General features: G+C 42.5%; 1 protein-coding gene across 5 annotated transcripts; it reads right to left on the reverse strand.

The window, feature by feature from the left end:
* On the reverse strand, window positions 1-23,972 carry KLHL8 (kelch like family member 8). Of its 5 annotated transcripts, none has more exons than XM_074904962.1 (14): window positions 23,824-23,972; window positions 22,670-22,776; window positions 21,067-21,190; window positions 20,344-20,436; window positions 19,691-19,850; window positions 14,861-15,107; window positions 11,291-11,839; window positions 8,516-8,702; window positions 7,681-7,824; window positions 6,219-6,330; window positions 3,997-4,165; window positions 3,294-3,453; window positions 1,476-1,673; window positions 1-296 (listed from the first exon to the last, which is right to left on the reverse strand). In XM_074904962.1, the coding sequence occupies exons 6-13, from the start codon at window positions 15,065-15,067 to the stop codon at window positions 1,516-1,518; spliced, it is 1,686 nt and encodes a 561-aa protein (XP_074761063.1). In that variant the 5' UTR covers window positions 15,068-15,107; window positions 19,691-19,850; window positions 20,344-20,436; window positions 21,067-21,190; window positions 22,670-22,776; window positions 23,824-23,972; the 3' UTR covers window positions 1-296; window positions 1,476-1,515. The 5 variants fall into 5 exon arrangements, with proteins under 5 accessions (XP_074761063.1, XP_074761062.1, XP_074761061.1 ...); XM_074904961.1 differs by having other exon boundaries at window positions 4-1,387; XM_074904959.1 differs by adding an exon at window positions 2,099-2,300 and having other exon boundaries at window positions 7-1,673; window positions 23,824-23,967.
* Window positions 23,973-25,216: the final 1,244 nt, after the last annotated feature.

The raw sequence follows: 25,216 nt of genomic DNA on the forward strand, positions 1-25,216 counted from the left end.
ACCACGTTCTGCAGAAGCCAAAAAATACTGGATGCTGTAACGTTTCCCCACCACAGCGCACACCAGTCACACTGTAAACAAGGTGCTTTGAAGTACAAATGGTTTATTGCAACGTTGTATTATTTACAGTACCTTTCGCTTTGTCCCTGGGCGCTACCAGAGCCATTTGAAACAGAAAGCTGCATGATGGTAACTCAACAGCAAAACATGACAGGGCCTGATGCTCTACTGTCCTGCCTCTTGCCTGCTACGGAACGCAGCGGAGTTTGCTGCTCTCCCTGGTCACTTGGAACAACCTGGTAACAAAGGATTTTTGGTCACAAAGGATTGTCAGTTGGTCTGGTGAGGGGGGTGCAGGAACAGGAACCTTCAGTGTCCCCAGCTAAGCTTTACTTGGAATTCAGGGTTTCTGTCTGCGTAACAAGGAGCCTTTGTACATAGCACTATGCAGTTCCTCTTTCAATTTTTGATGTAAGTACTGGTTTATTTCCACTTTTTGTTGCTGATTTTCTTTGGTTTATGTAAGCCTGAAGTTATCTACCTCTTTTGAGGCTAGATCTTCCTGGCTTAACTATCTTAAAAGAGCCAATACCTCTAGAATTACCAGAGTTGCTGCTGGATACTGAAACTGCATCTGCCATCTCAGAGTTGCATTTAAAGGTCTTTACAGAATACTGCAACTTTTATGATGTGTTTTCACTTTGTATTGAAATGGTGATTTCACCGCTGAAGCCTACATTTTCATACGCTATCATCTCAAAGTAAGATAAACTACACAGGTTACTTCAGGAACGACCTCTCACAGAAACTTGCCTCAGGTGGGGAATAGTTACTACAGATATTATTGAAGACTTGAGAGTTCCAGTACTCCAGTGGCTAAACTCAGATCAGGAATAATTTTCAGCTTTCTAACTAGTGTATTAGTTTGAGAAAATCCATTGAAAGACAGGTTTCAGACTGAGTACCTGCAATTTCCACTGCTGCCAGCAGTCCCCTGGGAGGTGGGCAGTCAACTTCTCTGCTCCAGTTATCTTAGGGTGCAACAGGGATGTTGTTACCTTCTAAACTTGAGACGCTTTGTGTTACAAAGCTCTTGTACAATTAGGAAACGTTTAAAACTATATTCCTGAAAATAAGTTATATTAAATGGCACTCAAGTCCTCCAGAAAACATGTAGCAGGGCTGTGGGGTAAGGCTCAGCAGTACTAGCTGCTACTCTCTCTCCTTACCCCATGCCTGGTTTATAGTTCAGTAACAAGTCCCTGCAACAGCTGCCTCACAATTCTGAAATTACAACTTTCTCCAAAATGGGATGATTGCAGTCTTGGCCGGTTTTTACCTGTGAGTGACACTTTTATTCCATGTCTTCACAGGCTTTTCTGTATCACTGTTGATAGAAAGCCACCAAAAGCTTTACAGTTGCAGAAGGTAACATTTTCACAGAGAAAATGTATTGGGTTTATTTCTTAACCTACCATACAAAATGCAGCATTTAAAAGCTCTGTGTCCCTACTGTCATTCCTCTGGAATTTGGAGGAGACAGCAGAGCTCACATGCAGTCAACAACATTGCTGGATCCTTGGCCAACATCCCGGATCTGGCTGCTGAGGCAGGAGCACACGGCCACGCCTGCCCCGGCTCGGCAGTGTGACACAGAGCCCACGAGTTCCCACCTAGACAATGGCAGACGGGGAAAAAAGAAAAGTAAGTTCCTGTCCTTCCTGAGCAACTTGAAATTATCTCTTTTCTGTGTCTGAAATTGTGTTATAGAGCTTAGCTATTTACTCTGCACAAAACCACACCCTGCTATTTTATTATTATTTCTCTGGTAAATTTAGTGCAAAATCAGACTGAAACAACTAGAAGAACGCAGATTCCTACTGAACAAAGAGAAGAGGACAAGGGATGGAGAGGAGGAGGTGCTCAAATATTTACAAGAATAACCTAATGGCATTAGCAGCACTCTTGCATCGTTAGCTATGGATATTACTCAATTATTACCAGGAAACAACCTGTTGCATGTTATTTCTATCGTGTTGTGTTTTCGTATAGACAGGTTTCACTGTCATATTAAGCCAAACAACAAATTTTAAATTACCTATTCACTATGGGATCAAACGCTTCCACTGTATTCAGGTATGTGTTGCCATTATGACCTCCAACTGCAAAAATTTTCCCCATCAGTGTTGCTATGCCAACGCCACCCCTCGGAGTTGTAAGCTCTGCCACATATTCCCATTTGTTACTACGTGGGTCAAACCGCTCCACCGAGCTCAGTGGAGAGTTGTCATCAAAGCCACCTGCAAAAAGTCATCACATTATCAGTTTTTAGCCACTTCCAGCGCTGGTGATATCCAGGACTGACGTTATCAGCCTGTTCTCAGCATTCAGTGAGCTAGTGTCCAGCTCTGTTTCTTGACATGAATTTTATAAGCTCCTAAAAATGAATCTGACAGCTCTCCCTCCTGTCACTGTATAGGCATCACCAAGAGTGACAGTTTTCTTCTAGTTGAGTTGCAAGGAGAGGTATTTCTATTATTTTCACCTTGAATTCATCTTACACATAGTTAAAATGAAACAGCTCCTCATTTAGAATAGAAAATAACTAAGACCAGTAAAAGAATGGTCCTGATCTTAGTTTTTGGCTTAAGCAAAACACACTCTTGTGGTGTTTTCGAATTACAGCATTGCTGAATACTTGACTAGGAAAAAATCCTCAAGTAGGGTTTCAGTGATCCATCCCCCTTGCTGGGGCAGATGTCAGAGGAGCATTTTACTCAAAACTTTTTCAGTCACTCAGGATAATATACAAGGCAGAGGTTTGCACCTCTCACTGCATCATATCTACCTGGCATCTTCGTCCCTCGGGAAAGCAAGTGCAAAGTAGAGCAGAACAAGACAGGCCTAGGACAACAGGCAGTGGAATAACTGTGTGAAAAAGCTGCTGTTTATACTCCAAATAGAACTACAGTGCTTTAAAAGTCTGTGAACTTGAGAATCATTTTCCTGAAAGGAATCATGAGATCAGTGAACCTCAAGAGGATTTTCTGTATAGACACATTGTCCTGAACAGTGTAGCCCTTCGGAAATGTGGGTTAGACACAGCTTTTTATCTCCTTGCTCACAGATCTTTGTTTAAGCATGGCCTGGTTGTGCTTGCTTGCTTCTCCTGCCCGAGAACACAAAGTACAGGTCAGGCCTATCTGTTCCCTAGTTCCTCTAGCAACAATGGCCTCTTCCAAATGCCAGCACTTGGCAGAAGCAGCACGGCAAAATGCCACAGCCCTACTCACCAACAACATACAGGCAGCCGTGGAGCTCGCTGACACCATTGCCAGCTCTCCGCTGGCCCATCTCTTTCACTTCTATCCACTTATCCAAGTGGGGATCATATTTTTCCACGCTGGAAAGAGATGCTACACCATCATTGCCACCCACAGCATAAACGTGGTTCTGGAAAACAGTTGTATCAAGAAAGATTATTTGCAATCTATTTGTATATACTCAGCTTTTCCTAAGTAATGTTAAAATCACAGGAGAACATGGTATATCCATACAGTCCTGATTATTTACTTTAAGAATTCCAACAGCGGACTTAATTATCTAACAAGTTGTAAATTTTGTCTTCCAATTAAAGAAATGAAAAAGTTACATAGTGTTGCAGATATTTCGCAGAGCATACATGGCGATGGGAAATAAAGTGCAGATGCCTTCAGTACCTTTAAACAGAGTAACCATGAAAACCAGAGTCTCCCAAACAAGACCTGAAGCATTAGTCTGATGTTGTTAGAAGGGTCCTGGTACTTGCTCCCAGTCCCTCAAACACTGTTGGAACAGGGAGTGCAGTTCAATTTGAGATGTGCCTTATCCGAAATAGCCTCACCTTTTACCCAGTTACATAGGAGTTTGATGACTGGAGGTGCTCAGACCCACCAGCTGCATTTTGCTTAAAATCTTGTGTTCTGCCCCCAGACTTGGGAGGAAACAGTCACTTACCACAAGGGCTACGGAGCCAACTCCTCCCCTGGGAGTGATCATTGGGGCGACCGCACTCCATCGGTCAGAATCAATGTCGTATCTTTCCACATCACTGAAGCAAGTGTTGTCATCTAAACCTCCTATCGCGTAAATGGGGCCACCAAGGGAGGCGAGAGCGATTCCTCTCCTAAGAAAACCACAGTGCAAAAGGGAATGGGAAAAATACATCAAGTACAATGTCACCTGACTGGCACCCGTTTCAAACTATGGGGAAAAAAGTAATGACCATTTTGAAAGTGAAGTTGATAATAAATAATGACCAGGGACTGTGGCTGGCCTCTGCACACCTGTGTCAGTCTTGCAGCTTTAGCCTGAAAGTCTTTGGTATGTTTGCAGCCTCCCATTAGAGGGGCTCTAGTTTGACCTTAACTTTACCTCAGCTCTCCCAGGCACCTTTGTGTTATTGTGTGATCCACAAACAGGAGCGTTGCAGCCAGAATATTTTAAGGCTGCAGAGAGACAAACTCCTGTTTGGGTTCTTTTTTTTTTAAAAAAAAAAAAAAAGCACGGTGTCATGGAATGCTGTTTTGACTGAGTATCACCTAAGGCCCAAGTCCTCTACTTACATGGTTGGATATATGAAATTGTTGTTTGATTTTGCTATCTTGGTGCTGAATTTTACACCTCCTGTCTTGTTTTATTGAGTCTGACGGAGAACCAAAACCTGCTGGCTTTATCTTTGTTGGTGTAGCTGCTGCTACAATTTGGGAATTATTTTAATACATATTAAAAGGCAAACCTGTGCTGGATAGTAGATGACTGAACTCTAGCAAGAATTAAATGCAATTTCTTCCATTCTGTTATTTTCTATTAAGTCTGTGGTAAAATAGTTGACAGATTTTTTTTTTCTGAGTCTTCCAATAGGAGAGTACCATCAGTACTACAAAAGGAAAAGTGTGTTCTGGAATATAAGCATTAAGTTTTCCCTTGAACTAGCAAGACAGGTGATTTACCATTTCACTGAGAACATTTTCGTCTCATTACACAGAGGACAGGTTGGAAGATGCTTAGGCAGGAGCAAGGGAGGCACAATCTTTTGCGGCAATATCCTGGGCTTATCTTAAATTGCCTCGGCAGATAACGGTCAGTGCTGGCAGTTTTTTCTCAGCTAAGTAAGGGGACATCACCTCCGTTGATGTGCCGTGAATGGGAGGAGTGGAGCGTAGCCAAGGCACAGCGACCCTTTAATTTACCAAGGCACTGCATAAGAAATGCTACAGAAATTAGCTAGGGCTGATGTTTGCAGAGAGTATGCCCTGAGGTGGTGGCAGGGGGAGGAAGAGGAGCAAGAAACTATGTTCTAGGAGCTTGGGTCTTCTACTTTGATTAGGTCACGGCTACAAATAGCTTTAGGACTTTGCCACACTCAGTATTTTACTCCTACTTGTACACAATGCAAATTAAACATTACAACAAATTAAAAAACAGAATGTAGAAGTAAGGAGGTTGATTTAATGACATTAGAAACAAAAAAATACAAATCTCGCAGTCCAGTAGCTCCTTAAAAGAATCTTAAATGTCAGAAGGCAAGAAACGTTCTCAGTCTGACTTTCAGCATTTTCGTGCTTCTGGCCTTTTGTGGCAAAAACATAGGCAGCTATTCGTTTCCTGGGCATGAAGTATTTCACTGTGCCTGTTCTGCTGGCAGTTATCTTGCTCATTTTTAAAAAGAACAAAAGCCCCACAGAGCCCATTAATCAGTTTCAAGTTCTTTATTGGGCATAGCAGAAAGGCCCTGGCTGTCAGAATGTAAGTACAGCTGGAGTTAGGAGACCTCTCTGCTCAGAAGCCAGCCCCCCCAAAAAAAAGAAAAGGATAAAAGAGCGACAAAAGAAAGCCAAAATGTAAACATAACCCATGTTCCCAGCCAGGACCTCTCCCTGGAGAGAGCGATGATGCAGTTTGGCACTGGGAAATACCTGTAATGTGTTATGCACAACTTTATGTCTGTGCAAATATGTGATGTATGCAAGTATGTGATGCAGATTTGTGTTTGCTTTACAGCTAGTAAATAAAGGTGTTTAATAGCATAAAGAATCAAAATAGGAAAAAAAAAAATCCTAAAGATACCACAGTTTGGAACCCAAAATAGAGGCAGGACAGCCATGATGTATTTCAGCATCAGCAAGAAATGATATATCACAGACTAAGACTTAAATTTTGGATCACAGGACACATACCTCTTCGTGTTCATTGATGCCTTCATCATCCATTTGTTTGTGAGGGGATCAAATACTTCCATGCTTCCTAAGTGTTCATTTCCATCATGTCCACCTACTGCATAGACTTTACCTGAAACACACACACCTCTTTCAATACAGAGACTGCTTGGCAACATTTCAGTTTTCATTTAGGTAAGTGGAGACAAAAAGCTCAAATAAAGGTTAAAGTTTTCAAATGTTTTCAATATCAGGATTTTCCTAAGTACAGACGTTACATTTTTATATGCAGTGCTCAACCAGAGATCTGTTCTAACATGGGCTTTTATACAAAGCGTGAGATATATAGACAAAAAAAATCTTCCGATAATTTGAGTACTGAAGGTCAGATCAGTTTAGGATATTTATATCAGTCACTTTGAATCTTCTATGGGGGGAAAAATATTATCTCTGTTCTGCTGCAGCAACACAGGGGCTACCATGAAGAAGGGGAAGTTGTACTGTGGGTGCTAAGCTTTCTTAAGTAATGTTAAAATCACAGGAAAACGTAGTATATCCATACAGTCCTGATTATTTGCTTGTCTTTTAAGAATTCCAACAGCAGACTTAATTATCTAATAAGTTGTAAATTCTGTCTTCCAATTAAAGAAGTTAAAAAGTTACATAGTGTTGCAGATATTTTGCAGAGCATACGTCCATGCTCTGGACTGCATGGATCTGGTTCCAGAAGATGAAGACACATCCTGGAAGAGGTATGGGCTTAGTGACTTGCCTGTACGGATTTAAGTATGAAGGGAGCTAGTAAGAGTACTAACAAGTTCTGTGTGACTCTGCTGTGTAAAGCCATTTATTACAAATTAATTAAAGAAAAATTACATCACCTATCAACAGTTCAAAGAATCATAGGATGGTTTGGGTTGGAAGGGACCTGAAAGATCATCTAGTTCCAACCCCCTTGCAACAAGCAGGGACATCTTCAACTAGATCAGGTTGCTCAGAGCCCCATCCAACCTGGCCTTGAACCCTTCCAGAGAGGGAGCATCTACCACCTCTCTGGGCCACCTGTGCCAGTGTTTCCCCACCCTCACTGTAAAAAAATTTCTTCCTTATATCTAGTCTGGATCTATCCTCTCTTAGTTTAAAACCATTAACCCTTGTCCTAGCGCAACAGGCCCTACTAAAAGGTTTGTCCCTATCTTTCTTATAAGTCCCCTTTCAGTACTGGGAGGCTGCAATAAGATCTCCCTGAAGCGTTCTCTTCTCCAGGCTGAACAACCCCAACTCTCTCCATTCACAGTAACGTTTTTCCAGTAAGTGCACTCTCAGATTCTTTCAGAATCAAAAACCCCATGGGGAAGCTTTTACTAAACTGAAGAATGCCCAACAGTTCAGCCATTGCAAGGCAGATTTATTAAGTACTGATTCTAGCAAAAGGAGCAAACAAGTCGCTTTTGAATAGGGTTGCTTGAACAGGGTTACTAACCTCCCACAGAGATCACACCCACGTGCCTTCTCCTGCTGTTCATTTCAGGGCCGAAGAACCAGTTGTTCTTACTGATAGAGTAACATTCAATGCTGCGAAATGGGTCACCCGATCCACCTCTACCACCAACACAGAACAGCACACCTGAAGAAGAAAAACAGGTTTCCAGAAAACTAGCAAGAAGACGGGGGGCCAGAGTTGTATAGCAGAGTGAACTGAAAATTACATAGTTCAGGAGGTTGTATTTTGCTTCAAGGGGCACAGTCATTGCCCTGCGTAATTGGATGCTGGATTTTGGCCTTTGCTTGGCATGCTGCTATAGCAATTCACTACCTGTGCTCTTGCAAAACCAGTGCATATTCTAAATATAGTTTTCGTGATTTTGCTCAGGGAGATAAACAGATTGTTAAATGTAGCAATGTAAAGATTGGTATTTGCAGTCTAATATTCATCACTCACTTTTGGTGTAGGTTTGCCAAAGAGTTTAAAAGTTAGCTCAACCTTCTCACACCAAAAGGTAAAGTGTCCGCTGGTTTTGGTATAGCTTTGAGCATACTGCCTGGTCATAATACACTTAACAGTTCTAGCTTTAATACAGATGCAGCCCATCAGGACAAACAAATAATGCCTTAAAGAAAGAAAATGGCTGCTAAAGTTCTGCTAGGAAAAAGCAGCACATCACATTCCCTAATTACCCAAGAGGTACACAATGGCTTTCACAATTTTGCGTGACGTCATTAACAACCATTTATACCGAGCTATGGAACCCTGCACAGATGTGCTGCCTTTTCTCCACACCACTCCCTACGGGATAATCAGACACACATTTAATTACCAGCAGTCTGCTTCCTTGGTGTTGTGCGAATGGAGTACTCAAAGTCTGGCACTGCCCTGCTGCTCAGGTGAAGGTGGTAGTTTCTTGCTTCATCCAGCAAATCCCTACATTTTAGATTCTGCTTGACAATCTCTTCCTTTGCCACAACACCCATAAGGAAACAAATGGGCAAGAGAGGCAGACGTACCTGACAGAAATGAACAGAGTTGGAGTAACTGGCTGGGTCTCACCGTTTGCAGTGACGCACGCGTTACAGATGGCAGCATCTGAGCCAGCTGCCAGCCACACGCTCTTCACTAAAAAGAGCGTCTTTTTTTTTTTTTTCCAGAATAACAGTGATACAAACAGTTCTTTTTAGTGACAAACGTTTGCTACAACCATTTGCATTTAAGCAGCAGTGGAGAACTGTCCCTTGGCCCAGGCTGAGCAGAGGAAGGAGAAGTGCCACTGCCTGTACTGCAACTGCACCTGCCCGGCACGATGCAGGCAGCATTGGTGACTTCACAGGACAGACCATGTCAGGTTAGTCTGCTGAGGGTGTGAATTTTCACCTCATTGCTATGCCAGCGTAAGAGGGCTTTTGCTAGAATGGTTCATTTTCTTTGGGTGGCAAGTCAAAAAGGAAACGCTGTCAGCATGAACTAAGTGTCTATTCAGGAGGTATTGCAAGCGCAGTAATACCTTTCTCTACTGCGGACTTGACAAGACTACAGGACTTAGAAAAAAAAAGAAAAAGTTGAGAGCTAATAGTTTCCTTCCCCAAGTCCTTCCTGCGGTTCCCCAGAAGAGCTGGTGACCAGGCTGAGGAGCAGAAGGCTCTTTCTGGGTGAGGCTTGAGGTGGTCGCTGCCCAGAGCAATCCCCAGTGGCAGGACAGATCCAAAAGAAGGTCAGCCTCTCCAAGGCTGCCTTGAAATATCCTCCTCCCCACAGTCATTCATTTCAGCAAACCTTTCTTTTGTCCTTGTAAGAGAAACAGCGAGGAATATGAAGTACAATCAGCTGCAAAGGTGGGACAGGTGTTAGCAGGGGGGAACTGAAGCTAAACCACCATCTGACTTCCTACGGTTTGGATGCAGCTCCCAGTCAGCTCAGCAGCAATGGCGAGGAAGTCCAGTATCTCCAGTTCTTCTCAGAGCAGCAGGATAGTGCTGTTCTATGGCTGACAAGTGTCCGTGTCTTCAAGTAAGCAAGTGTCTCTACTGCTTCTTCCTTACCCACTTGCTTTCAGTCCCCCTTCTTCCTTTACTTTGGCCCAGCTTATTTTAGTCTGGTTAAAAGCACCACCAGAGCCCTCCTAACATTCATGAGGTTTGCGATGTGGTAAGAACTCAAGGCTGACCAATTCAGAACCTCACTGTAACAACGAAACCCATAAGGCTGATTAGGATGTGGATAATAATTGTCCAGAAGCCCAGTCACGTTTTCTGCTAGCAGTAATGGCTCCATATACTCTGGCAAATAACCCATATTTACCGGAAGGGGTTTACTTCTTCATTTCTTTGTTCTAGATTCTGGTTTCCATGAACAGAATAAAGCAGTTAATCTCATCTGCTAGCATAACTGAACAATAAAAATCGATCTTTTTTAAAAAAAAATAAATCTCAAATTATATTGCCTGTAAATGTAATTGTAGCGTACTAAAGAAGGGGGGGGGGGGGGGTTGTACCAAAAACCTCATGCTAGTCTAGATCAAACTGAAGGTTTTTGGAAGACAGTTAATAAACAGTTGTGATCTTCTACCAGAAATGTGAAAAATGATGCATGAAGACAATGACAGCAGCACGTTAGTGGGCCTCTTGTTACTCACATGATGCCAATATTAGCAATTCTGTCAAATGCAAAATATTCCAGGTCAGTGACAACTGAAACAGCACAGTTGATCCTACCTGCTAAGAAACACAGGACGTTTTGCAGAGCATGGCATGTACCCCCCCCTCCTCCCCAGCAGAGGTTCTCCAGACCTGTCTCAAATACTGGATTTTAAACTCCCATAAGTAGCACATATGGAGCTTGGATAACTGAAGTACCTAAAGCTTTGATGGGAGGAGGTCTGACGGGTGTTTAATTAGGTTCAGCTGAGTGACCTTTTGATACCTGTACATGTTTCTTTCAGAAGCAGTAGACTTGTATGAAGCCTAGACAATTAAAATGCAAACTCCTTTCAGATCTTACAGGTAACCAGCAGTGCCAGCCTAGTGAGCATTAAAGGGTCTAGTGTGCATTTCCTAGCCTGCTTGCAGATCTAACACGTTTTTGTTAATTGTTAATGTCCTTTGTTAATTAAATATACAGAACATTCTAGAAGTAGCACAAATTGATGTGACACGTCTCTGTTACAGTTTTACTTTCCTAGCCATGTCAAAAACCTCTTCAACAGCTTTGCTCTCCTTTCTTAGATACAACTACTTACTAGGAAGGGAAGTGAGTGTTTCAGGCTGTAGTAGTATCAAACCAAGTAATGGCTTTCTGCTCTCCACTGTGTGCAAATTGAAGAAGTTTCTGCTCTAACACAGATGCAGCTTTCTGTTGGCTTCCCACCCCCCAGCCATGAGCATAGAGTACTCTTCTCTCTACAGAAACTGGAGGATATGACTTTTTCCTAATATATTCCAGAGATCTAACCTGCTTCCACTGTCAACTCACAACTGTGAATGCCAAGATGAGGCACCAACTGCTAAGCATGTTCTTCATCTTGAGATCTGCCTATGTACAAAGTTGATTATACAACTAAACCAGTGATGACACAGGCACCCGGCACCTCAGTCCGCCCTACCTGCGCAAGTATTTCATCCAGCCACGTAGCATGGTGCTGTGGATTGGCTAGCAGCCACTTGATAGCAGCATTGTAAACTTGCTTTTCATTTTCAATGTTCAGGTCGCTGGAGGACAGGAGTTTATGGAGGTGCTGTGGTGACATGTTCACAAAGTCTTCGCACTCCACCACTTCTGTAAAATGCTCACAAGCGTACTGATCGGCCATGTCCATCAAGTCAATGCGGTTGTGACTCTCGGCAAACGCCCTGACTGCCAGGCAGTTGGAGGGATGGAAGTGCAGCTTCATGTATTCACAGCATGCCTTGGCTACCAGTTCCACCTGAAGAATGCAAGCAGCATACAAGAGAGGCTGGACGTTATCCACCGTCAGAGTAAGCCGGGAGGAGTACACAAACTTCACTAGGTCTTCTATTGCATCGCCATCAAAGTCCCTGATCTCGATCAACGTCTGCTTGGCTTCAGCCATTTCTGAAAGAAACATGGCTCTGAAGTAAGGTATAACACAAGCTAGCACCAGCTTGTGGCAGGAGATAAGCTTTGAACCAACCTGAAAAAACAAACAAACAAAAAAAAGCCCAATCTTTTACTGGAATGCAAGTTTCAGCTATGGAAGGAATTCAGTTAAGCTGAAATAAGAATTCTGAACTCGATATGCATTGAGCTACTGTATTTTGTTCAAACAAATTAACTCCATTTCCCTGTGCTTCTGATATTGGATCAACATTATTCTAAGCAGATCTGAGTTGTAACTTGTATGCCAGCATAGGGCAAGGCCATAACACAAGGAAGCATTAATCCACTGAACTTGCATTTCTTTAAGAGCCGTATTCTATTTTTAAAATTAATCATCCTTAGGAACCTTCTAGATGCATCATGGAGACAGGAGGAGACTGCTAGGGACTTGTCTGGTTTATGTGCATTCAGATACTTGGGGGGGGAAATTATAAAGTGACATTTTCAGACTACTGAATTAAAACCTCTGGACTTTTACAACTATTGAGGAATTGAGAATGCTGTTTTAGAAGCAAATTCATGTAAAACCACTGTAATAACAGCTGTTACAGGGATTATTAAAAGTTACCAATCACTTCAAGACTTTTAGAAGCTGTTAGCCACAAGAGATAGTGTGTTTCCCATTAAGACAAGGTATTGTTCAAAATTCTGATCAGAAAGTGCAAAATAAGCTTTTCACTTACAAAAATCTAGAATTCCATGACATTGAAAGAGAATGTAAATATGGAAGGTAAATGTAAATTAAGTAAATCCACTACTTAATTGTGTTACAGGAGTGCTTTTTTACAGCCTTTGTCACTCTGCAGTCTGCACTAACATAATGTGATGGCCATGTTAAGCAACCAGTTTCCCCAACAGACTCGAATTACATGTTCATTTTCAGGTGGTGTTACAGTGAGCTGTCTTGCAAGTTAAAAAGAAAAAAAAGGATGTTAAATTATAAAGGATACTTTGGATTTTTTTTTAGCTCTGATTCGATACACAGTTGTTCTACCCTTTTTAAAAGTGTGCATTATTGACACCAGTGTAACCTGCCTGGTGAGCAGTAACTTGAGTACAGAAAGCAAACACCCATGCAGGAGTATGCAGATTAAACAAAACAAAAAGATGGATGGTTCAGCGTGAGTTAACAAGATCACTCCAGAAGGAACAGTTCATAGACCTACCAAATGAACAAAACCCAAACCAGCAGGAGAAAAGCAGCTGGTATGCACCTGCCACTCTCCATCTCTTAACAGGGAGCTGTTTGTATGACAGCAGCAGTACAGGAGGTGGAATTCCATATGTTAACTCCTTGGAGCAGAGGAAGTCTCCGTGTGCTCCCACAGATGATCACTGTTACAGTGTTGGCACTCCAACTGATGCAAAAACATGCTACCAGCTGGTCTGCTGTATCAGGGAAAGCTCTGAGGCCATTCTCACCTCCAGAGCTTTTTATTCTGCCCATCATCCCATGCTGTCTAATCAGACTTTTCTTTTGAATGAAGTGCCCTCACTCTTTTGACCAGATCTGCTTCATTTTAAAGATCTAGCATGTTCCTGGTATTTCAAAATCAGAGTTCCCCTCCAGTTATGAACTATCATATTTTAAGAGCCAGAAGTTAAATCAGTACTTGCTCTGACAACAGCAGTGCCTCAGTTGCTTACTATCAGAGGTCACACACAAAAGCAGAAAGTTCAGTAGATATGTAGTTATTCTTAAAACATGAGAAATGCCTGAGCACTACAGAAAGAAAAATCAAGCCCTCCAGAAAACCCTAGTTCAAGATACAGTTACCAGTTCCTTGAAAATCAGTGATTTAGGAAACCTTATGGTATGTTGCTCCATAGATGACACTCTACCTGAGGGCTGGAAGCCCAGTCGTGCAATCTAATATTCTTAGATTACCAAAGTAGCTCCACACAAATAATACAAATGAACATTAATACAAAGCCTAATTTAGGGCAAGTTAAATTGCAGCCACAGTAAGCCTATTTGCCAAGGCAGGTTTCCCTAGCAGGAGAATATGTTTAACTGTGTTTATAAAACAAGACTTTCTGCCTTTTTGGCAAGGGTGAGTGGAAAGGGAGAAAGGTGAGGCTGAGGTCAGGAAAAAGAAAGAGGAGGGTTGTTAATGAGTTCTCTAACAGAGAAATGTTCTTGCTTGTTCTACTTCTGTTGTGCACTGGGGTGGAAGGGAGAGAACCCCTCTTCCTCTTGGAGATTTCCATTGTCTCCCAGTTTTAGAAAGATGAAATGCCTACCAGAGGGGCACCAGGGACACACATCTGTCAAGGATTTTCCTAAGAGTAAAACTGTCAGGCAAACAATTTCTCTTAAAGGCATCCATCATTTGAATCATATCTCCTATACTAAGAACATCTCCTTTTCTTAAATAATTCTCTCACACTACTAAGTTGCCTAGCTAAGCAACACCTAATACTTGTAGGTGCTGGAAACCAGTTACAGATGCTGGATATAAATTTACTGTGATCAGGATATAAGTAATATGCAGCTGAGTAACAAAGAATGCATTAAAGCAGTGCTATCCAAGTCACAAAACTGGTTTCATCCTCCTTTATTCTTTGATTAGCTGTAGAACATAACTGTCTGGGTTGTTGTTTTAGGTTTGGGGTTTTTTAATTCTTTGAGAATGTTGGAAGTTAGATTTGTTCCAGAAATCCTGTTTGCTAGGAAATATCTAGCAGAGCAACACAGAATACAAAAGTAGAGATTAAAATTGGGGATGAAAGTGTGTGAGAACAAAAGAGGCTACAAGGAGCTGAAACTGCGCAGTGATATATCGATCAACTGTGGGAACTTGCTCAGAGACAAGTTGGGTGAGGTCAAAATCAGGCACTTGCTCTCTTAGACTGCCACTAACTTAAGTGTTTACATTTCAGTTGTAAACTTCCTAAATAAGAAAAAAACCCACGAGCATATCTAGCAATGCCTTAGATCCAGCAGCTATTCTATGGCTTCCATACCCCTGCCCAAATTCATAGCCACTCCCAGCACATGTATTTGTAGCTTAATCTCAGACTGTTAAGTGCAGTGGATGTGTGACAGTATCACCTTCAGTGTAACGTCACAGAGCTCTCCAGCTTCGAAGAAGTGAAGAAGAGAGCGGTGAAAATCCTTCCATGCCTCATTTGCTTCAAATACAAAGACATCTTCTTCACCGTCACTGTTGGAAGACCTAGTTTGCTGCTGCTGCTGCCGCCTTTTTCCCTTTATGAGATGTTGTTTTGCCTGCTCTGGGACCATGGATTCTGAAGCCATTGGCTGTTTCTTCCTTTACTGCGTGAATCTTCAAAAACTCCTGCCAAGAGAAAATCCAGCCCATCAGGAGTCAAGTCCTAAAAAGCAGTGAAGTTCTGTTCACCTTCCTGTTTAAAAAAAAAAAAACAAAAAAAAACAAAAAAAAAACAACAAACCAAAACAAATGAGACATTAGGTACTGCTAGTACCTAACACTTTGATTACATGTTAGAGGTACTACCTATAATCTTACTTGGAGAAAGGGTGGAAAAAGACCCACAGCCAAGAATTCTATGCAGGTATGTTTAGGAAAAGCCATTGTTTGTGAACTTGTTGCCCAAAAGAAAAAGGCAAGGCTGTATCTTTCACCATTCCTGCTCTCGTTGCTGCGGATGGCGGAGGAACAGAAAGGACACAGTCCACAAACAGCTGTGCTGCTGTGGTCCCTAAATAGCATCTCTCATCACTGCTGCCACAGACTATTGAGCTGACCCCGGCAGGTATTTTGTATGTACTTTTTACTCAGTTTTCCTAGGACTCTTCGAAAGCTAAAACAATCCTTAAGTGTGTTGTGCATTTATGCAAATGTAAGCAAAATATAAAAACCTCCTACAGAATTAGAGAACAGGAATTTACACTCAGCAACCTTATGACTGATTTACACAATAGCAACCTTATTAATCCAATAGATTGATTACCTAAAGCACATGTTATGCAAAAGTTTGATGCTGCTTGCTAGCTTTTATTTTAGACTGTTTACGCAGCTTAGCTCAAAATATTTAAGGTGTCTAAGATTTACACAGTTTGGGCTAAAGGAATCTTAGCTATACTGACATCACAGATTTCCCAGGGCTGAAAGAAAAATCAGGGATACCACAGACAACGGGGAGAAGGCTTTTTCTGCTTCTGTCACTCAAATATTTTACTCTTCCTGCTGCTGTGAGTTTCAGTTAGGTTAAGCTTGAAGTCCAGCTTTTTATTTGCAAAAAAAGTTAAACAGCAGGGGAAGAGCAAACTTTTTTCCAGTTCGGTATTTAAGATTCATCTCTGTGTGTCTAAAAGCCATGAAAGCCAACTCAGTGAGATTTAGGCTGTGCATCTGCATGCTTTGTGGAAGATTAATGAAGTCCACAAGAAAAAATGAAATACCATTTGAAAGCGTGGAGTTACTGATTCAGCTTACAAGAAAGAGTTCTGTTAGATTCTGGCAAGGGAAGCAAATGGATTTGTAAAGGTTTAGACAAAGTCTCTGGAGAACATATTTAGTAGCACGTTCTTCTCTGATGCTGGCTAGCTTTGGTTTTCCTGTTTTCTGGTTAATTTATTATGCATTCATCCTTCATTCTACACTAAGAGCTGATTGCTGTAGCTCAGTGATTTCTGCTCATGGACCCTGGTGTTGGAGGAAGTGGACTGACTGAAGTAACAAAAAATTCTTCTACAATAATCCCTAAGTTACATGTCTGGGAGCAGAACTGATTTTCTTCGTGGATGTTTTGAAAGTGTCCATGCAACTCCTCATGCATTGGTACCAGAGAAAAGAGCAGGAAGTGACCTGAAGCAATCATCATACTCGTTTCTGCTGTTGGTCACAGGGCTGTTGCCAGCTCCACGTCCTGTTTGGTGACAAGGCTGTTGGCTGCACTGGGCCAGGCAGGTTAAGGCAAGATCAGACATGGCTAGAATATTCATTAATGGTGCTGTAAGCAAGCCAAGTATTCTTCCTTTAAAAGGTATCTAAGAGAAAGATCTTATTTCTTCCAAAACCACAAAATAGCTCAAAGATATTATGGATCACAGGATCTTTGTATAGTTTATAGCAAGGAATACCTTTTTCTGCTGAAAACTTAACTTCTGTTACGCCAGATTTGACAAATTACTATACTGTTTTTCTAGTTCATTAGGTGGAAATATCTCAATATTTTGGTTCTTTTAACTTTGAATTAATCCTCCACTACTCATACTCACCACCTCTGCTTTGATTAACGTGCCCTTTTGAAGAAGTCACTACTCCACTGAGCTATGAAGCTAACACAGAGCTTTGGAGGCAACCTACTGAAGTTACAAAAGGGAACATAAGACAAGCAAAAGGATAAAGAGAGAAGTTGAAATGCTGTACAAGGGTTTTGAAAAGCATCATGTATTATTCATTCAGAGGTGAGATACAGCAACTTTAGCCTACACTTCTAGGGAACTCTTGCTTATTTTGGTCCTTAACTGACATGCTCAACTTCACCGCTCCCTAGCTATTCACACCTAACAGTATTTTTACAGCCAATTAGAAATGCCGCTTTCAGACAGAACTTCCACTGACTACTGAATGATAGTTCGCAGCTCCCAAGTCATAAGGTTTTTCCATCTGGCACATATGCTACATTTATCCTTGTGCTTTAATTGCAACTGCACATATACTTTCAAAAACTCTTATGTGTCTCACTGTGGAAGAGGCTGATGGCATACGTTTTACCTATTCTGGGTATGTCATTGTAAACACGAACATAAAACCCATGAGTCTTATGATAAATCAGTGCTGTCGGGGTGACTTTCTTTTAAATATTTTTAATAAACCGAGCAATAACACAAAAGCCAAACATAATGGATTTTAAGTAATGATCTTCATCCATATCTGATGCTTCTATCAAATGAAGCTCTTGGAGATGCTCTGAGTTCTCACCTGTAAGAGAAGTTGACCACATATTTGAATTTATATATTTAGTACATACACACTTGGTATTGCAGGGGAAGAAGCTAGAAATCATACCAGAGGAGATGAAGGCCATTAGTGAGGCACACAGCCATGTACGAGGGAGCTCCCAGTATGGCAATATCAAATAAGTATATGGGAACATGAGAGCAAGTCAGTTACTGTTCCTCAGGTAAAAAGTGTCTGCAATGTGTTAAAAATTAACATGTTTAATATAACCTTAAGGAAATATTCAGCTAGTGATAGTCTGACACACTTCAGTTTCATTTTGATGAGACTCTGTGACAGATGATAATATCTTAGATGAGATTTTTATTCTTCCCCCAAGTCACCAGTTCAGAGGCGTTTTGCTTCTGTGATACAACTTGATCATCCAAATCTTTTTAAGATATCTACCCACAAATCCTCCACTTGTTTTAATTACAGTATCTCACAGTTTGAGTCTTCAAACAAATGATAATCTACTCTGGAAAGTACCAGCTGTAGCCATAAGACAGCCGTAATGCTAAGTTTGAAGGATGGAGGGCCAGGTCACTGTATATATGCAGTTTGTTAACTGTATCTGGCTTGAGAATTATGAATTATATAATCTATTTGAAAAATCAAGGTATTTTCACAATTGGCGTTTAAGGTGCGTAAAGAGCCACTACCATACTTCTGCAGAGAGCCAGTCTTATCAACACGGTGCACTACTAAACACAAAGAGAAGTAATCTTACAGATGTAAAACACAATATTAAGATAATGTATTGAAATGTGTGATAGAATCTATCACAACCCAGACAGAAGGAGAGAACAAATATTTCCTTTGCAGAAAATACTGGTTTGGGCTGATCTGAATGCTTAGCTACAGGCCTTTACTGCTCTCAGATTTTAAACAGAACAGAAATGAGTTTTAGTAGTGCTTCAATCAAGATATTAAACTCTGGAAATCTGAAGGTCATGCAGAAGTCATGAAGTTCAGTATATTTTAACTCCACACCTACTCCTCCTTCCAGCTTCAAGTGGAAGGGTAAATAGTTTTGTCATTGCATGGCCTTAAAGGGATAGCATATGAAAAGAGCAAGAAGTTGTATTTTCATATCTTCAATTACACAGAAGTTCACTAGTTTAAGAACCAGTAGCTAGAAGGACTAATCAGGCTAATCATTTAAGTCAGCAGGCATGATGCTCTCTTAACTATGTACTAAGAATCCACAAACTGAGAAAGAAGAACCATTTACAGATTTGTTCCCCAAATCAACAGTAATGCAACAATAACATCCAAGTGTACTTGAGGTTAGTTTAGTACCGGGTGAATACTGCAGACTTACACATGGAGTCTTTCCTCTCTGGAGCAAAACACTACCACAGTCATTCAGAACATCAGTAACATGTGCTCCCTTTTCATCTTGGCAATTAAGTCATCCAGCCTCTGTACAGTCTAGAATTTTGAGTACACTAAGAGGGTAAGTGACCATCACAGAAAGTGACTGACTCTAAGGAAAGTAAAGGAAGTGCCTCATTCATAAGATCATCTGTTATTCCTTGTACACAGCTGCTTGACACTTTCCAGGGAGAAGTAACTGTCTGAATAAAAAAAACAAACCACACATTGTTTATAGCTCACCATTGTTTGTTGAGAGCAGGTCAGCAATTTTCTTTGTTCAAGTTAAATATTTAGAAATATTGATGATGTCTGCTGTTCCCAGAGCACAACTGTTCCAGACCCCTGAGTTGGCATTGTGGTCCTCAGGCAAAAGACCAAGGACCCCCTCCTAGCTATTCTTCAACTCCTCAAACTTAGAAAAGCAGGGATGGGACAAGCACAGGCACATTATCTTACATCTGCTGCAATTCAGACAACAGTAACATGCTAAAGCAAAGCGATTTTGATTCAGACATTCTAGCTAAATCTGAAACTGAATTAAGCGTAAAATTCCTCAAGTCACATGTACTCACGTTTCATAGAGGTAAAATACCTCAAATAGTTTTGAAGCAAAAAGAAATGGAAGACATTAGTGGCAGGACGTCACTCTGTTTTCCTGTGATGAAGTCCCAGGAATCCTGGCCAAAAAGCCATAGATGCTGGAGCACACGGCCTCCTCTCCCCGTCAGGTACCTTGGGAGACAGTACCCCAGAAAGAGGAGATCATCCTCATTTTTCCACTGACAGAAGGGAGGAAGACATTTCAGTGATATGAAACAGAAACAAAACCCAGACTCCCACTATAAGTGCAGCTAGGCAGTGTTCAGATGAGAGGTATTATGATAGTCATAAATCCAATGTTCTTTAGGAGCAGTGGTACTGAAGTTGGAAAAAAGAAGACAGAAGCCCAGGAATAATCAAGATGCAGGTTAAGTTTAACCAGCTACCCTGTATGTAATTTCAGTTACGCACCCACAAGATTAACAAAAAAATCACAGCATGATCTGTGCAGAGAACGGATCGCACAGAAAACAAAAGGGCCTTTTCATTGAAGGGGATGGGAAATTTGCCTTCTGTAGATGCAAAGTTTGTATGAGCAGAGAGGTTTTGAAAGTGACTCAACTACAAACAGACTTCATGCATATAAATATGTACAAGTTTGTATGTGTGGCTAGGTAAAACTTACTTGTCTAATACAGAGCCTGATGAGTCTCTCTGGGTGCTGCTGACCACAAGATTAGATAAGCATATGCAGTCACAAACTCTTCTCCAGTTTAATCTAGGTAACAGAACAAGTCTAGCTGTTGCCCTGCATTGTACTAAGAAAAATTTGAAAAAAGGGCAGTTCGCAGAGCTAATGAAGAGACAGAGAGAAGTGGAAAGGGCAGGAGGCAGCTGCAGTGCAAACTGCAGCCAAGTAGCATCTTTGGCCGGGACTGCACAGGCAGCTGTTCTCCGTTCAGTCAGGTTACAGCTGTATCACCAGGAAGGCACAAAGGGGTGAAAAAACTGACAGACAAAATAGTGGAGAAAAACCTCAGTTCTCTTCCCTTCTCCATTCACCAATTCCATCAAAGGAGTTATGGAAACCTCATGCAAAATGGCTCAGATGCTCATGCTAATTAGGTCAAATCAGAAAGGTTGGTAAACATGGGAAAGTTCAAGTTACACACTGAATTTACAAGCCTAAGCCTACTGTATTTTTCAGCAGAAAGTTAATTTAACAGGAAAAAAAAAATCAGAAACCACACACCTAACTGGTTTAGCGTGTTTAAAAACACCAGGTTTGCTTTTGTAGAAATTAATAAAAAATTTTCTTGGACAACACTACTATAAAATTTCTAGATCCTTTCAGTATTTCAAGGGTTCTTTGTAGCAAAAACTGACATATATTATTGTTTTGTGTTACCTGTCACACAAGTAGTTCAGAAAACAGTGCAATGGGTACAGTTGGCACCATCTTTCATCTGCTTCTATAACCAAAACCCCATCAATGCTGTAGACACACTAACAGTGAATGAGGATTGCTCTTTCTAGGAAAAATGCAACAGAGAAAGGACAGAAAAGGTGTTTTGTAGAGCATGAAAAGCATAGTCAGATGAATCTCCTTTTGAAAGTAGTTCTGCCTAGCAATCCCTTAATCCTTTTTTGAGATAGCTTCTCCACTGCTCATTTGTTCCAATATATGAATATGCTCAACAAAGTTCTGCTGAGGTTTAATCCCAGCTTCCATCAAACACCAGAAAGGCCAATTGTTTTTCAGGCTTTATGGGATGACAGGCTGGCAATTTAGTTCAGTTTTGCATAAGCAAAAACAACCAACCTAAAAACCCATCAGAAGCCCCAAAACAACAAAGGACTCTGCTTTGCAGATATAGGTGTACTTAAGAAGTGATTTATTTATGCAAGGTAACCTTGGGCATATCCAAAAAGTAGAACACAAAAGAAAAACCACTGCAAATCAGTGCAATTCTTGGGAGCATCAAGCATTGATAATGTAATAAAAATTTTAACTTTACATTTTTAAGAACACAGAACAGGCCCTCACCAAGAAGAGGCACTATTGTCTCCTCTGATGGACCTGATTAGAAATAACAGTAGTTTGTCTTCACCGCAGTGTTTAGTCCACTTCCTGGGAATTGTTAACAGAGAGCAAAATAATTTCTAAGTCATTTGCCACCTGCCCTTCATCCTAGATGTGTAACTCAAGGCATGGTATCCACCAGAGCATCCCAGAGCGGCAGCCAAACACCTTTTCCCATACACCCATCAGCCCCATCCTCTCAGGGCTCTCTGCCTTAGCTGGCAACCATCACCATATTCTCTCATCTAGAGTCAAGATTCACTGAGGCTGCAGGCTCACACTACACCCACAAGTCAAACGGCTCAAACTATAAGGCAATAGCATCTTCCTTTTGTCCCAGAGCTGTAAGGCTCCTTCAAAATCTGTTTGAAATCGTGAGGAGGCAGATGTAATACAAGATAAAAGTCTTCACAATGGAAGAAGCTACAGCTATTCATACAAGAAATTATCACAAAATCTGTTTGGTGAGGCCTGCTGAGGAAGAACTTAAGACAGTGGCTAACACATTACTGTGCTGCCTTGCATCATATTACTGGCAGCAATTACACAATGGTTGTGTTCTCTCATGACCACACTGATTAAACTTGATTTTACAAATAGCCATATAGAAAACTGGATGCCAGGCTACTGACATCTCACTAACAACTTATGAAATAAACCAGCTGATGAGTACACTGCTAATCACATGCTGTACAGAAACTACAGGTACAATCTCAGCATGTTACAAAGCAGACACACTTCTTAAGGTGGCATGAGAGTTCACACAGAGATTATAGGGGAATCAGCCCAAACTATCTTGAAAACCTCAGACCCAATTGCTTAAAGGTGGCTGAACCTTTTTCAGCTTAATCTCATCACAAGCAATCAAAGCCAGACATGACAGGCCTGCCATGGTTTTAGTCTGTTAACATTTGATGAGCTATTTTACCTGCTGTAGTACTTTTCTGTAGTCACACGTGTCAACCGTTTCTTGATTATATTTCCAGAAGCCTTTGCAACAGGCCAGGTATCTCTTCAGTTTTGCAACTTTTACTACTGCAAAATACATAGGAATGACTAGATAAAGGAGAAAACACAGATCTATGAACTAGGGGGCCCTATCTGGTTTGTGAACTACCTCCACACCCTTTATGGATAAAACCTTGATTAAATGGTAACTTCCCAGTAAGCAATCGGCTTGAGTGGACATGGGAAGGTGAAACCTATCAAAGCAGGAAGGAAACTCAAGAAGGCAATATAAAGAGCTGGTGGAGTTAGGGCATCTGAAATTCTCATTTGAAAAGGAAGGAGAGCCTAGGAGCCCTTGAGGCTCTCCCCATTTGCAGCAGGTAATTTCTTGCTGGCTTTTAACCCAACAAATAATTGGTTTGGGGTAACTGAAGTGACTTAATTTGTTATCCATTACAAGATGTCAATACTAAGCTGCCTGGGGCACTGGTTTCTTGGGCTGCAGTCTCCACAGCAGCGAATTACATGCAGCATCTTGAAACGTGTGGACTCCCAGCTCAGTTTATTTTCGTGTTTTTGTCTCCGTGCTTGAATCGTGGTAACGAAGAACTCCACGAGTGCCTCCCAAAGCATCAGCCCTCGGATGCTGAGCACAGCTAGCCCAGGCTGCGTGCCACGCTTGCCTGCTCTTCCGCGGGTGATTTGCCAATTAATCAATTCGAGGTTAATTTACAAGAAACCCACGCTCGGTTTGGGTCTCCGAAGCCGGGGGCTGCAATAACCGTTAGCAACGAGCGGGAGCCGGGCCCGTTATCGTTTCCCGTCCGGGGGGGAAGAAGCGCCTGCGGCTGGCGGGCGGGGGTGTTCCCGGGGTTACGAACGCGGAAGGCTGCGGGGAGGAGAAGAAACCATCGCGACCGACCGCGCCAAAGCAAGCGGGGCCGCTTCTCCTCACACCGGTGGGGGGGGGAGTTACAACACAGGAGGGGCAACCCACCATGGCGGCGGGCCCCGACCGAGCGGCGGCAGCAGGAGCGCGGCCGCGGGGGAAGGGCCCGGGAGTGGGGTGCAGCCCTCCCGCTGGCGGGGGGGGCACGGGACGAGACCCACCCAGTTCCCTCCCGCCCCGCTCACCTGCGCTGCCGGGGTCCGGCGGAGGGGCGCGCGCCCGCGCGGGGCAGGGCGGCGGGCCGGGGCGCATGCGCGGTGTGCGTGCGCGGGGGCGCGCGTGCGTGCGTGGGGCGCGTGGGTGCCGTGCGCCTTCCACCTCGGGGCCGCAGCGCCCCGGCGGTCTCGTCAGGCAGCGGACCGGCGGGGGTCTGCCGGTGTGACACGGCGGGAACGGCGCTGGGGGAGAGGAACGGCGGGGCGGGTTACAGCGACGGCGCAGAGCCGCCGCTGATGCGAGGGCAGGCCTCGGTGCGGCGGGGCTGACGTGCGTCGCTCAGCCCGCGCTTTGGGTCATCCCCTCGGGCAGAGGAGAACCGCGGAGGTCGGCCAGGGCCGGCGGCTGATCCCTCAGGGCCAGCTCCGCTCGCTTATCAAGCGGCCTATAAGAACAGGTACTCTTCTTGCTATAGTTGGTTGACTATTCTCTTTCCATTAGAGAGCGGTGTTTGTGAAAAATATATTTTTCCAAGCCAATTTAAAAAACCACCAACAACAAAAAAAACCCAAAACCAAAAAAACCCCAACACAACAAAATTTGCACACAAGCACTGCTGGAGCACATCCTCAGCCTCCATCCCAGGATAGTTTAACAGTGAAAATGAGTCTGTTGGCTTGCTATTGCCTCATAAACATCTTTACCTTTTTGGGTTCAATGTCACGTACCAAAGCTTATCTCCTTTCCTCTTAGCACATAAAAAAAGCTGCACTTCAATGGGAAGCAGAGGCAGGTGGAATAGTTCCCGAGAAATACCATTACCGAGTCCCACCAAAATCTGAATGAGTATGATCTCCTAGGTAATAGAGATCAGAGTGATCCCACTTCCTTCAAAATCTGAACTGCTCTTTCGTGAGCTCAGAGAGAGAAGGATCTAGGAGAGAGAGGAAAAGGCTGCCCCAGCCTCTTCCTCCCCACCCAACCACCAGCTCTAGCTTGTACGATGTATATATATATATATATATATATATATATATATATATATACGTCTCACACGGTGCTGCCATACACCCCCTTCGGTGCAGGAATACATTGCTCCATTACACACTTTCCCCCGGATATGTTTCAGCCTCGTTTGTAGTGCCTCTCTCTGCTTCTGGATCAATAAGGGTAAGTCTTGGTCCTATTTTGCTTAAAGCTTGACTTGAGAGCTTGAAAAGAGTTGGCTAGGAATGTTTTACAGGCTGTTGGAATCAAAGAAAGACCTTATTAAAGAAATACACACCCTGGGAAGTACGGAGTCTTCTTAAATAACTGCCTTACACAAAAGCAAGCACAGCTAGCCGACTGAAAAAGCCCTCCACCTCCAGCTAAACAGCTCAATAGTGTTTCCAGTTACATACTGCAGAGTTGAAAGCTGGA

The sequence above is a fragment of the Athene noctua genome, chromosome 4 (genome assembly GCF_965140245.1).
Source record: "Athene noctua chromosome 4, bAthNoc1.hap1.1, whole genome shotgun sequence".
Classification (NCBI taxonomy): domain Eukaryota; kingdom Metazoa; phylum Chordata; class Aves; order Strigiformes; family Strigidae; genus Athene; species Athene noctua.